The sequence below is a fragment of the Tauraco erythrolophus genome, chromosome 2, assembly GCF_009769465.1.
Source record: "Tauraco erythrolophus isolate bTauEry1 chromosome 2, bTauEry1.pri, whole genome shotgun sequence".
Classification (NCBI taxonomy): domain Eukaryota; kingdom Metazoa; phylum Chordata; class Aves; order Musophagiformes; family Musophagidae; genus Tauraco; species Tauraco erythrolophus.
In genome coordinates, this window is record NC_141466.1 from 51234304 (window position 1) to 51248859 (window position 14556).

The window sequence follows — 14556 nt, forward strand, 5'->3', positions numbered from 1 at the left end:
TAACAAAACAGAAGGGTCTGTGCATGAAACGCTCATCTTCTTAAATAAACTGATGGGAAAAGTTAAGAGCTTTCCCCTCTTTCCCGAGGGAAAAAAAAAAAAAGTCTACTAATGGACTAGGTTGAACCTCTTCGCCTTAGGATCAGCTGCAGCATTGCCACCACAGACCTACAAGAAATTCCCCCAAAACTGATGGCCCGGGCCATGGGATGCCATTAGGAACTTGGATGAAGGCCAAAGATCAACCAAAGAGCAAAATCTGATGGCAGTGCTCAGGGGTGGGGACTGTTCCCACCGAAAGAAGGATCACCCTGCGTTACTCTACGTCAAGGGTACCAAGAATACTCAAACGCCTCTTGGTTTTGGTTCAGAAATCAACAAGAGAGGGGTGCACTCTGTACCGCGGAGGCGGCTGTGCGTGGCTGCGCTGCATGGCCCTGATGCTGGGCGCGAGTGCCCGGTATGGCCCGCAGGCAAGGCAGGGTAGGGGGTGCGCTGCCGCTCCCCTTCCACGGGCTCGACTTCACCTGCCCGACGGCCTTCCCGGGGGGAAGGTGCGGGAGGCCGAAGCCCAAACCCGCCCGTGCCTCGGGCCGCCACCCCGCAGGGAAGCAGCGCCAGGCGGCAACCGTGCGGGGCGGCGCGGGCGGGCCGAGCCGAGCCGCGCCGTGCCGGGGAGGAGCGCAGGAGCGCTCGCAGCAGCACCTAGAGCCCGGCGTTCGGGATGCGGTCGCAGAGGGGAGGGGAGGGAAAGCGGCGGCGCCTTCCCCCCGGAGAAGAGCGAAGTTAAATAGGCAGCGCGACTCCACCGCCTTCCTCTCCCCTCCCGGCTCCGAGCCTCTGACGAGCCCCGCCACGTCCCACCCTCCGCCCGCCCCGCCGGTGCCGCCGCCCCGCCCGGGCCGCGGGGCAGAGCGCGGAGCCGAGCGGTGCGAGCCTGCCCCGCGCAGCCGGGACGCCGGCGCTGCCGGTGGGGGCGGGCGTTTGGGAGTCGGTGCCTGAGGCGCCGCGTCCCACCGAGCCGCCCGTCTGCGAGGACTACGCCAGCTGCATGGGAGGAGATGAGCGTGGCGGGGAAACAGCCTCCTCCAGCACCGCTCGAGCGCCCCGGCAGCCTCCTCGTCCCCACCTGGGCAAGTACCCGCTCTTCCCTCAGCCCGTCCCGGTACCGACTCCCGCGGAGGGGCGGGGGGTGGGAAGGGTCCCGCCGGCGGCGCTGCCCGCCGGGTGGGAGGGAGGCGCCTACGTGAGGGGAGAGGGAAGCGGGGCGGCGGGGGCCGTGCCGCCGTGGCGGGCCGAGGAGGGCGAGCGGCGGGATGGGTCGCGCCGCTGCTCCCCCTCCGCAGGTCGCCACGGCGGCCCGAGCTGCCCAGCGCGACGCCGAGGGGCTCCCGGAGGGATGAGGCGGCGGCAGCTGCCCGGGCTCAGCGCGGCTGCCTCCGGCGGGACGCCCGCCCGCTCGCGCCTCGCGCCCTCCGCCGGACACCGGCCGCGGGTCCGAGGAGCCGGGCGGGCAGCGGCGCCCCGAGCGCGGCCGGGTGGGGTTTGTCCCCCGCGCTCCCCGTGGGGGTTGGACCTGCGGTGGTCGCGATTTGCAGCCCGCCGCGACAGGTTTCGAGTTTCCCGGCGGCAGCGTTGAATCGCTTCGGTTTGTAACCGCGCTACGAGCCTGTGCTGCCAAAAAAAAAAAAAAAAAAAAAAAAAAAATTTAGCTACTTCGGCGGATTTAGCACCTCACGCACTTTTAAGAGAAGCCCGTGAGGGAGTTGGAAAATAACTTGCTACTTCACGGCAGCGGATTTGGAAAATCACTTATGAATGATGCCCTCTGACGGCGGTTCTCCGCTGTCCCTCCTTTGCATAAAGCGTAGTGGGTATGCCCTGCGTGCCTTTTAAAATCGTTACAGACTAGTTTAATGTGCTGCTCTTCTTGGCGCGTAAAGTTATTTTGCTGAAGTGGAATTGCAGCGTTTTTAGTCACTGTCTGAAAAGTTCTTCATGCCATTTGCATAAAATAATTTACCAGTGCTAAAATAAACAGCCCTTTTTTTTTTTTTTTGCGCTGTCCTTCAAGCTGTTTCTGTGACCACAGCCTTGCAATTTTTAAAGGAAAAAACCTGTGTTATCTTCCTCGTGTTTTATCCAGAGTGTTGTTTAGAAGACATCTACCTTCAGCTGCATGAAGGATGACTTAAAGATGCGTTTCCCCTCAGTGTATTTTTAATTGCTTTGAGCCTCTGTAATCATAAAACAGAATAAATATTTGGAAGATGCAAGTGTGGGAGCAAAGGGTACAGGGTACCTGAAATCCTAAGCGTATACGAAACCTGCATGGAAATCTGTGGAAACAAACTGTTGTCTTGTCCGGCTTTTGCACTGTGTGCAGTGTATATTTGCATCTCTCTTTCGACTGTGCATGAAGAGATGCAAACACTTAACCTTTGGGTTTTCAGAATTTCTGTAATTCAAAAGGAAGTAATCAAATTAAACCTACTGCAGAATCCTCTGTGTTTTAAAGCTGTTCCACAGCTCTTAATGTGTAAGACCTGTTCCTGCACTGCAAAAATAATCTGTGCAGCAATTACCTAAAATGTTAACAGCTGAGTAGGTTGTATGGCAGTTCAGAATATTTCAGCATTAAAGGTGAGGGATAATCACTATCATTAGGTGAAATTTACGACTGGTATTCTTGTAGTTGTGTTAAATGTATATGTTTAAGGCCAATAGGACATGCTGTTCCTGCTGATACTCATGAGACTTCTGCCCTTGGCCAAACTAGATGCTGAATGAATGGTGAACTGACCTGACCTTTTGGACAAGAGTGGTAGGAACTAAAGGCTTATGGCTATACAGTTTACCTGGACCATAAATGAGAAATAGTACCATGAATCTAAAGCCCTGGCAAGCTGTCTCTTTCCAGTAAACACAGAACAACTTAGCCTCACTTTCCAGAGTATTTTAAATAGAGGTGTATGATTGAAAGAATGTATGTATACATAGTCTTTAAAAAAAAAAAAAAGCTGTATACACTTTAAGTTCCAACAGAAACATCTTATAGCAGGTATTTTTTTAGATGAGTTCGTAACTGCCTGACCTCCCAGAGATGTCATGTACTCAACTTCTGCAGAGATGTATGCTCAAAACATCTTAAAAAATAAGGACTTGGTTTATAATTAACAGTGGGATAAGTGCTTGACTTGCATTTACTTGAGTTGTTTAATAGTATTGAAATCTGAGTTTGTTTACCTTGCTAAAAGAAAAATGTATATTTTAATATCGGTACATTGACTGTGTCTAGGCTCGTTTTTCTCAGAAATAAGATATAATAACACAAGCTGAGACCAATTCATTGTTTGGGATTGTGGTATCTAGACAGTCTTAATACTTAAAGGTACCTGTATTTTATTTATTTTTCTCTTCAGAAGGATGACACTTAAATACTACTCCTTGGAAAGTAAGTCAGCATACTTTTAAATTAAATACAGCATGCTAGATTGGAAATACAATACTAATGTATTTTGTATGCTTGTATTTTTAACACTAACAAGCTCTTTTAAGGATGCTTCTCACAATATAAACATCTATAAACTTGAAGTGCAGTTGTTTATGTTCTGTTCTATAGAGCTGCATTTTCAATCAGACCTTGTCTCTAATGTTTTGCCAGCCTCTTCTTAGTGTAATTTCTGATACTTACTTCATTTGGGATCAGATACATGTTCCTATTGAGCTGATTTCAGAAAGCAGTGTCTATTTCCTCTGTAGTAAACTTTTTGTTCTGATTTCTCATATAATTCTTCTTCTCTTTGCCCCTCAGAAATTCTCAAGAGGTTGAATTCCTTAGGAATAGCTACCCACTATGTCAAAGTGCCTGTGCCATGATTTTATGTGGATTTTATGGTCTCATTGATCTGGTATGCCTTAGATACTGTGGTTTTCATTGTGTTTCTCAAAGCATGAAAGGGAATGATGCCCTTACAGTCACTCACGCTGTTGATATGCCAGGATTCTAAATGAAGAAATAAAAGTGTATAGCTCACTGCTATGTATAAATAAACCTTATCACTAGTTATTTGCATTTTTGTTTTTTTTTTTTTGAATAGGGACTATTCTCTTAAACTTCTATTGTGCATGTCATATGTAGTAGACCCAGTTTTCTATTAGCTTTTTTGTAGCTGTTTTTGAAAGTTATCAGTAGACTTTTTTTGTTCAGCAGAAACCCAAAATGAAAAGATGATGTGGATCTTTTTTTTGGAATAGTGCTCTTTTATTGACTTACTCAAATTATGAACTCAGTAAGAGGAGGAAATGCAGCACATGCAGATGTCCCTTTCCTTATCTTTTTTTTTTTTTTCCACTATGTCTGTGTAATTTAGATACTTGGAGAGAGATGCTAATATAAATATTTACTCATTTGTTTATTTTGGTGGTGTTTTTTTTTTTTTTTGTAAAGCAAGTGCTGGGGCATTGTTTTTTTCAAAATTTGGCCCTCACCAATACAAAAGCTTCCTGAAAGTGAACACTAGGTGTCATATTACCACAAACATCGGTGTCTTGCCTTTTCCCTGTCTTTTTCAGAGTCAACATTTAATCTTGCCATTTTCCTAAAATATATGACCACCATTAATATTCGACGCCAGTATTCTGGTAGGCATGGACTACATTCAGTCATACTGTATGTGAGTGTAAGAAGCTTCAACTTTCCTTTGTTTTTATTGAAAGTTATATCAGTACTAAGGTAACATGGATTTCAAGATTATTTCCAAGGTCTGGCTACACCACAATATAAATCAATAGGATATACTTACTAATTGAAGCTTTTCCTCCCACGCACTCATTTTCTATTAAAATTCCTTGCTGGGCAAAAGCTGATTTCAGAAACTTTTGTTGTGAAGTGAACAGAAGTTTTTTCCTGATGTGGGATGGAAAACACAACAAAGCAAATGGCGGAGCTTTGTGATGGGGATAGGGTGTCCATGTATTCTGTTGTGTCAAATCTAGTAATTACTCTTCAGTGCAAATTTTGTTGACTTCACTAATTTAGGAAAACATTTTTTCCCCTGTGCACTAATTCACTATTTAAATTTTGAGATCCTATTAAAGAAATTTACCAAGCACTTACTAAATATGAGAGTATGCAAATGTTTTATGTTTCTTGACTTGGCTTCCCTACTGTCACAAACCAAATCTGAATGCTGCTTCTACCTGTACATATCTCCATGAAAACAGTTGTCAAACTGATAAAAAACATATTCAAGCTTATGGCTTTATCGTCTTAATGGAAATAAGACTTGTGCCTACTTGCTGCTCTGAAAAACAATGTCTGATCTCAGAGAAAGAACAGCATTGGTATTCTTTTTACATCTCACATCTGTGTTTTGTATTGTAAGTATTTTTTTTTTCTGATGTTTTAAACATTTTATGAGATGAATATAAATAGAATCACTTTTACTTGGGAGTGCAGAGACTGCTGAGAGTAGAAGTGGTAGTAGAGCTCAGCAGAAGGAACAGGGCATGACCGTGTTCGTGCAACACTGACACCTAATATTGCTTGTCAGTGGCATCACGATAATAGAGAAAGGGAACACAAATCAAGCACGTTCGGGTTGAAAGGGACCTTGGGAGGTCCGTGAGGCTAACCACCTCCTGAAGGCAGTGACTGTGTGGAATTCAGACCGAGTTGCTCAGGGCTTTTCCCGTTGCATCTTTAAAACCTCCAAGGATGTTTTCATGGTGAAGCGGGGAGTTGCTGTTAAATCTTCCCCAAAGCCACTTCCTCTTTAGGTTCAAGCAAGCCCAGCTTACTCAGCCTCTCCTCACAGGGGAAGTGCTCCAGCCCCCTGACCATTTTGGTGGGCATTGATTGGACTTGCTCTCGTTTGTCAGTGTGTTTCTTGTATTGCGGAGCCCAAACTGAATGTGGTCTAAGGAGTGCAAAGTAAAGGGCAATGATTACCTGGATTGCAGCTCAGTTGTTGCTGATGCTGATAGCCTATGTGGCTGGCAGCGTGCACTGGTGACTCTGTACAGCCTTCTGTCCACCAGGACAGAAGGATCTCTGGTCCTTTTCTGTATTACTCTTGTTATTTATTTTATTTTTTTTTTTTTCCTTCCCCCTGATGTCTCAGAGAGAAATCCTAAGCAATCAAAGTTTTTAAAAAGCAGATGGCTAGTAAAAGTGCCTCTTCTTTCCTCCATTAGTTAAGAATGAATGCATAACTCGAGGGGAATTTAGCAGATTATTGTACTTGCTTTTCTGCATGGTTTCATATACTTTTTTTTTTTCCCCCACCAAAAGCAGGGAAAGGCTGATGCTGACTTTCATCTGAAGTTAAGATTCATTTACTATAAAAACTGCGTGTTAGAGTACTTGGAACAATTTAGTGAATTTGCTCATCCTTCATATTACTGACAAAGCTGACAGTTAAAGCCAACAGAGGCCCAAGACTGTGCTTCACTCCAGACACCCTGTGTCGGTAACACTCATTTAATACAGATACGATCTAAATTTTTTTTCAGTTTATTTTCTTTGAAAAAGGCAGGCTGATTCTCCTGTTTTGAACTTCTCTGTACCTGCTTGTCTGAACTTTCTGTCTGAAGAACAGTGTGACTCCAGTGAAAGCTGTCATGCTGGAACCCTTCTGCCACTCTTTATTTATGTATATCAGCAGGCAGATTTCTGTAATGAGATTTACAAACTCTCTAAAGGATATAACCTTGAAGAGCTGGAACCTTTTAGCACGATCTAATCAATATTATCTCATTTATCATCTCCTTGTGAAGTTCAGACTGTAGTAGGGACAAAAGGCATTTGTAGTATTTAGAGAAGTTCTGGGCAGGAAAATCGACGCAAACTCTCAGTTGTTTTGTACTGTGTTTGAGGAGGCATAGTATGTGCTCACGCTCTACAGTACCGTGTGATAAAGCCCTTGGCTCTACCATGCCAAACTTGCAGGACTGTTTATGTATTTTTGCCTTTGCACAGTTTATATGAGACTTCTAAGTCACTAGAAGAAGTGAAAGGAGAAGCTTTTCCCCTGAGCAGGCACATTCTATGTAATACAATCTGCTGTGCAAACTGCATCCAGAGGAGCTTTTTTCATAGATGGTTATCGTCCGCACTATAAACATACGTCCCAGAGTCTGAGCGGCGGACCCTCATAGCACTTCCTTGATCTAAAGCAGCACTGTCTTCCATACTTCACTTCGGAGATGTGTAGCAGAGAGGGGTCAGATGATTTGTTGAGGACCACAGAAGCAGTCTTATCCAGACAGAGATGGAATCGAAGCCTTTTGGCGTCACATCTTTATCGTCAGCTCTTGATGATTCTTCCTTGCCACAAAATGGAAGTTTGGTGGTTGTACCTTTTGATGGGGATTCCTTTTTATTCTCAGTTTTGCAGGAGGGCTAACAACAAATGGAGAAAGTTCAAATGGGGCTCAGAGTAGCTCAGCCTGTGTTTTGTGACGGGCTATTTTCACATAGCTAGTGGAAAACATCCTGTTGGCTGCACTGTGCTTGCTGGTGGACAGAGCTTCCTCAATGCTAATATTCCAGTTCGTACTAAGAGCAGTTGTTAACACCTATCTATATGCTGGATAAACTGTAAATAGTAGTATACTGAGTTTCAGAATACACTGTTAAGTGGGTGAGCGTTACTGTTCCTACTTTACCAATGGAGAAGCTAAGGCTCGAGTAAATTGTGTGCTGTTCTGTCCCATCCAATAATGGGTGTGGACTTTCTGGGGAATACTCATTCATTTAACTTCAGATCACAAGCATGCTTGCTTCTGCTGCTCACGTAGCTAAGGAATAGTATATTTAGCATCACCAAGAATGTGGATATATTGTATAGCTTACATAATAGCTAATATGTAACATGAAAAATACAGAAGAATGAGCATACACATTCAAAACAGTGCTAAATAACATGGGAGATAGAATTGAATATTTGTTTTGTTTCCTCTGCAGAAGCTCTCTTTTTCCTCTGAGTGTGTTTAAAACCATTAACTTTACTGGAGGAAAGTGTCAGAAGAATTGATCTCGTACTGGATATCACAAAGACTCATGTATATTTGAAAACTGTCACAAGTGTGTGCTGCCATCTTCCTCTCCAGCAAACCAGTTCAATCAACAGGCAAAGAGATAGATTTTTCATTTGTTTTACTGGCTGCAACTAAGACACAGATACTGCAAGGAAATTCATAGCCACATATCTTTACATACAAATCCCATCTAACGGTATTAAGTCATGTTTTTAGAAAAGCTTAAGGAATTGCTTATAGATGGTGTTGTGTTAATAAAATGCAAATTTCTTCTATACTAATAAAATATTCTACTCTTTTCAAGCAGACATCACAATTGAATATTATATGATGTATCTTTCCCACTATTTTTTTCAACATATCCTGCTGTCTTACGCAGCGTTCTTGTAAATGTAGCATTTCGATGTGCTTCTGCCACCCTTCACGAGCCCTGATGGAATGGCAATACAAGGATATACAGTAATCTGTGCTATGTGCTTGCTTCCAGAATACAGTTGAAGCATGAGTAAGTGTATGTTGCCAGTTCAGTCTGACAGTCTTGTTTTGTGATGTAGCTATTGCTTGTTATAAAAATCTTTTCCGTTTCTAGTTTTGAATCATCAGTGTAGTTACCAGTTCGATCAACACACTGTTTTATGCAACTATTTATTGTACTTTTCATTTAAAAGATGGATTAATTACTGAGGCATCTGGTGCGTCATATGGTGCATAGTGCTGGATGTGCTAAACAGAATAGTCTTTTTTAAATAATAAGAGAAAAATGACATTATATAAAAGGATTAGACTTTTTAGTGTGCTTTGAAGAGTAACTACTGAACTAAAATCTCTAAGTCTGTTATTCAGGATTTTGTGATCATTAAAGGAATCTTTGATTCTACTGGAACAAGCGTGCATATCTGTATGTGTCTGTACTCACAATATGTGAAAAATAGAGGGGAGAAAAAAGACACTATTTTCTGACAAGAAATTTATTATACATGGGCTAGTTATGTAATACTTCTTCCAAGTGATAATCACAGAATAGGTTATGTTTAGTACCATTTGCAGTTCATAAGGCAAGAAATTTTTATTCTTACTGTCTATGAAAAATTGTATCTCCTCCAAGGTTGTCAAACACTAAATCAAGACCTTGTCAGTCTTCAAATAATCTGTAGGTAATAGATACACTTCAACCCACTCTAACTCCACATAAACCTCCAACTTCTTTGGTATACTTAAGACAAACTTAAAACTCATTTTACGTTGGAAAATTACTGAAATCTATGGTAGCCAAAAATACCAGCTGACACCAGTTTAAGGTTGAATTTCTACTTTGTTCCAATGTCATCTCCAAGGGAAGGATGGCAGAAATTGGACAGGGACCAATTTATTCACTGTTTACAGTTAAATATATATATATAGGTACTTCCAGTCGTATAGGTCCAGTTATATAGATACTTCCAGTTATATATATACAGGTACTTCCAGTACCTGAAGGGGGCCTACAAGAAAGCTGGAGAGGGACTTTTTACAAGGATATATGGTGATAAGGGGCAATGGCTTTAAACTGAAAGAGGGGAGATTTAGATTAGATCTAAGGAAGAAATTTTTCACTGAGGGTGGTGAGGCACTGGAACAGGTTGCCCAGAGAAGCTGTGGATGCCCCATCCCTGGAAGTGTTCAAGTCCAGGTTGGATGAGGCTTTGGGCAACCTGGTTTAGTGAAGAGTGTCCCTGCCCATGGCAGGGGGCTTGGAACTAGATGATCTTTGAGGTCCCTTCCAACCTTAACCATTCCATGATTCTATATATCTTTGCTCCCAATCAAGAGAAATTTGATATGTATCACTCTTTTTGCTTGTAAAGTTTCAGAAGATGAGGCTTAAATCTATCCAGTGTACCTTCCATTTACAAAAAAAATTAATTTCTTCATTGAAATTAGACTTCTAGAAGTCTTAACAGCTGTGTTTGTTTTGTTTTTTTGTTTTTTTGTTTTTTTAAATAGGACATTAACAAAAGCATGGCACCGTCACAACTCAGTTTAAGCAATCAAGGTTGGAGATGTGGCAGGATACGTTGGTCTCAAAGGCCTTTCAAAAGCAACGTGATCTTTTCAGAAAACATACTGAATCCAACAAGGAAGCAGTCTGCTTTAAGCATATCTAGCTTAGGAATATGTGGGTACTGCTAAAGGTAGGTGGTCCAGGAAGCAAGTCTGAAGTCTGAATTATCAAAATGCTACCACAGCAACCTACTGTGAGAATTAATGAACTGACATTGTTTGGATCTGATTTGCATAAACAACCCCAAAGAGCTTTCTGTTGTTTATGACAGTCAGACAATATAAATTGTAGCTTGGAAGAATGCTTCCTTCTCCTGGCTTTTAGTACCTGTAATTGAATCTTTCGAGTAAGAAACAAAAATTAGGTTTGTAATTTTTACCAAGGGCAAACTTGTAGCAGTTGGAACCATCTGTGACTTAACACCCTCAAGAATATTTCTTTCATGTCAGAAAAGAGGAAAGAATGGGTAATCTTTTACTGACTCTGAGTCAGGAAAAAAACCAAACCAACCACAGTTAACAATCTGACTCAATTTGTTTTTTGTCACCTCTTCATTTTTTAGATTGTTGTGTGACTAAATGTGCTTATATGCTATTGTGCTTAGGTACTCCCCTACTTCTATACTTCACTATTTTCTGCTCTTTCTTTGTAATCCTTGCTTTATCCCTAAAAAAAGAATAATAAATTCAGGCTTTCTCATTAGCTGACCATGTACTCTTTGTAGATGCTCCATTTCACAGTTTTTCACACCAGTTCACAGGAAGTAAACAAAAATGAAGAGAGGAGAAGTTATTTTTTTTAAAGAACAGAAACATTGTAGGATAGTTATTAAAGAGAATGGATATGAAAGGAGTGAATATGCTGACAGATGTTACCTAGACCTCAGGGAGCACTGTTTTGTTGGTTTTTTTTCGGAGTGACTTGTATCTGTGTGTAGTAAAGTCCATACTTCAGTCTCTTCTGTCTCTGTTTCTTCTTTTCAGCTTTCAGCAGTTTGACAGACTTTCATAAATGTCAGTAAGGTTAACTTAATGTCTGTTGGCTGTAGTTTTCATAGCTAAATATAATTAAATGTGGTAAACCTGCTCGAGTTGACTCTGTAATTCTTATAATTCTAATGTCATTTTAATCTGACCAGGGTCAATCTAATTCTGTTACACAAAACCATCTTGCTTCATCAATTTATGGCATAAAATGAAGACTTCATCTTTTAAAATTTATAAAATTTCCCCTGTATTAGTCCAGTGTGTGCTTCATTGCAAAGTGCTGAAAAGAAAGTGCAAAGAGTGCTTCATGTGTATTTTTTAAGCAATTAGTGTAAGGTCTGTCTGCTCTGGGAGAACTCTAAGAATATTTTCATATTTTGAAAATTATCTCCAGACTATGTTGCCTTACAAAAGTTATGAGTTAGCCCAGTGTATCTAGCAGAAGTAAGTTAAAAAAGAAACCCACCAACCAATTGCTATGGTTTATGGCACTGAGGTGCGAGATGAACATAATGCAGTTCTATAAATTCCTTTTGGATGGAGTTTATAAATGGTAAAAAATAGATTGTTTTGTAAAGCATCATTATTTTTCAAGTATTTTTGTGAAACTTCGGCAAATAGACGCCAGTCAAGATAGTATTATCTGTATAAATGGAAAAAAACTCTTGTTTTAGGGAGAAGGGATCTTTTCTGTTTAAATTATCAAAACATCCTCCAAAATGAGAGATGAGGGAGCATTATTTAGGGCCAAGGATAGTGCTTTTCTGTAACTGACATATCTGACTATAATCTTTTATTTGTGGTGTTGATGTTTCTTTAGGAAGGCTTCTGCTCGCTGAGAGCTAATTCTCTATCTTAGATTTAATTGGCTGTGACTTAAAAGAACAATCTAAGCAGTAGTCTATGTTCTCTATATATAATCTCCAAGAAATACTAAAAAGTATTTTCTTTCTTAAATACAATGGAAAATTGTCATCTTGAACATTATTGCACAGAATAAAAATTTAGATACACTAATTGTAAATTGCAATCTAAATAGTCTCTCATCAGCTTGCTTGATATTTACAGATCAAATATCTTGTGGAACTAATATCATATTCTTATGTGCAATTAAGCTGTTTTCACTAATGAGGCCTACAGATACTTTTAATGACTGTTTCTGTTAACTGGAACATAACAAATTGTTTTAATTTTTCAAGACTTTATAACAGTCTTCCAATGTCTGCACTGGTGGTACAGGGTCTCCTCTGACTTAGAGGTACAGCCGTAGCTCGAGGTCTGGGATTTTCATTGGATGCGATCAAGTAACTGTTGTAGAAGCAGAATAATACTCCATTCAGATCATACCCTTCTGAAGATAGATTTTGATATCCCTTCCCTTCCGTGGGTGGGAATTACTGGCTACCGACTGCACTAAGGTGGCCATGGCATATCTCCAAGCACTAAAATACATTTGATCATACTGTTGAAGTATTAATGTTTTCCTTAGCATAATTTTGTCCTAGGCTAATTAGCACTCTTCCAGACAATATCCAGAGTGTGACTTGGGATCATTCCTGTGGGCAGCACGATTGTTGTTCATGTCTTCAGGGAGGGCAAAAGCACTTAAATTCACTGATACGAGCTGTACCAACTGACCTCCAGGCCCTCAGATGCTTTATTTGCTGGTACAGATGCTACTGCTTAGATTTGTCCTCTTTGCTGTAGCTGTCCCGTTTGTCAGTGATACTTACCTGATGTGCTTAGAAGTGTTTGAGACTTGCTGACCCTTTTATTCAAGGGAATTTACCACGAGTGAGCTGCGTAAAGGACTTGTTTTTTTTCAAAACAAACAAATGTTTATATACTTTATGGCTTGCAGAACAAAGCATAAAATGGTGATGGAAAACACTCCATTCTAGGGAGTCTTTATTTCATCCTAGGGCATGTGGGTTAATATTTTACTTTGGATTAGGGATATGGTTTTCAGGTGAATCTCTTTATCATCCGTATTTATTGCCAGGTAGTCTGTGTTGTAAAGTGGTTTGGAGTGCACCAAAGGTACCTCTATGTTGATAAGTAGTGCACCTGAATACGAGTAGGCTTGTGGAGTAAGACAGGGACTGAACACTCACCCTATGTGAATCTCTTGAGTTTTATTTCAGATTAGCTCTAGCTTGATCCTGTGGACTGAATTCTGGTTGGTGGTTGGGCTCTCTAGGATTGCCCCTGGAGCGTACCTCCAGCCATGTGCTCTGAGACCACGCTACAATGCAGACCACAGCACAAGAAGTGGGAATGACTGCAGGAGAGTTGTTTCAAAAAATCTACCTCTAGCGTGAACTAAAATGCTGATACAGAAGCATCCAAGCTGAATGTCTTTCAGATGAAACTAAACTGAAAAGAGTTTCGTAGCTACACCTGATTAGTTACAGCCACTGATGAGGGCTCAGTCCATGAGACCATGCTATAGCAAGTCCAAAATAAAACCTCCTGAAACGCCCATGGTAGGAGTGTTGTGTCCTTGACAAAACCAGTTTTATTCTGCAGATCTGCTTCTCTTGTGATGCATTACTAGTCTGTCTGGATATAGGCTTAGTAAATTTGACTCTATGTTTTTCAATTTCCGATGTGACTGAAAGATGCAGCCTTATTATTTGTGCTCCCTCTCCCTCTCTCCAGTAGTGTACAAATGAGGAGACTACCTATCTCTTCTTTGCCTTCTGCTGCTAAAGCCCCACTTGCCTTCGAATATTTAGGCTCTAGCGTAATGTGTAGATCAGGCTGAAAGAATAAATGTTGACAGCTCTTTCTCTTCCTCCTTCTTCCTACTCCTTCCCAATTTTCTTACATTTGAGAGGGTGTGATTTGGAGTAGTATTCTCAGATGTGCTATGAGAAGTAAGATGGAAAAGATTCCTTCAATTTGAAAATTTCCTTAGTTACACAGTCTGAGGAACTCTGCAGAGGAAAGAGCTTCTGCTGGTTGTTTTGCTCTTCTTCTTCATGGACTGCAGAGTACTTTATCATTACTTGGTTCTTTTAAGAAGTGAGGCAGAGTAGATTAGTGAATATTCCAGGCAGTAGATATGGGTAATTTTTGAGGCATATAAAACACCCTCTTTTTCGTTAGGGGAAATTATTCTTCCTATTAATTCATCAGGAGAAATTAGGAAACAGATTAAATATTGGGGGGAGATTAGTTCTTTTGAAAAGAATCTTTCAGGTGCCTCAAATCTGGTTTAAAGTATCATAGAATGGTTTGTGTTGGAAGGGACCTCAAAGATCATCTAGTTCCAACCCCCCTGCCATAAGCAGGGACACTGTCCACTACACCAGGGTATAACACCCATAACCTAGCAGTAACACAGGGCTTTTTCTGCCTACAAAAAGCAACATATAAGTGTGACCGCAGTTCCCAGTGCCCTAATGACTTAATTCCCGGTTATTCTCTGTTCCTGTTGCAGGTTGCCAGGTCTTGATAGTATCTTGACTGTTAGTCTGCCAA

The 14556-nt window shown here is 41.4% G+C and overlaps 1 protein-coding gene across 1 annotated transcript in view; it reads left to right on the forward strand.

Annotated features, from left to right (window-relative positions):
- The first annotated feature begins 638 nt into the window (after positions 1–638).
- Positions 639–14556, forward strand: part of SNTG2 (syntrophin gamma 2) — a 304188-nt gene continuing 290270 nt past the window's right edge. The window contains exons 1-2 of the mRNA XM_086608352.1: positions 639–966; positions 1004–1133. Coding sequence (XP_086464478.1) covers positions 1062–1133 — 72 coding nt within the window. The 5' untranslated portion in view covers positions 639–966; positions 1004–1061. The remainder of the gene's footprint in view (positions 967–1003; positions 1134–14556) is intronic.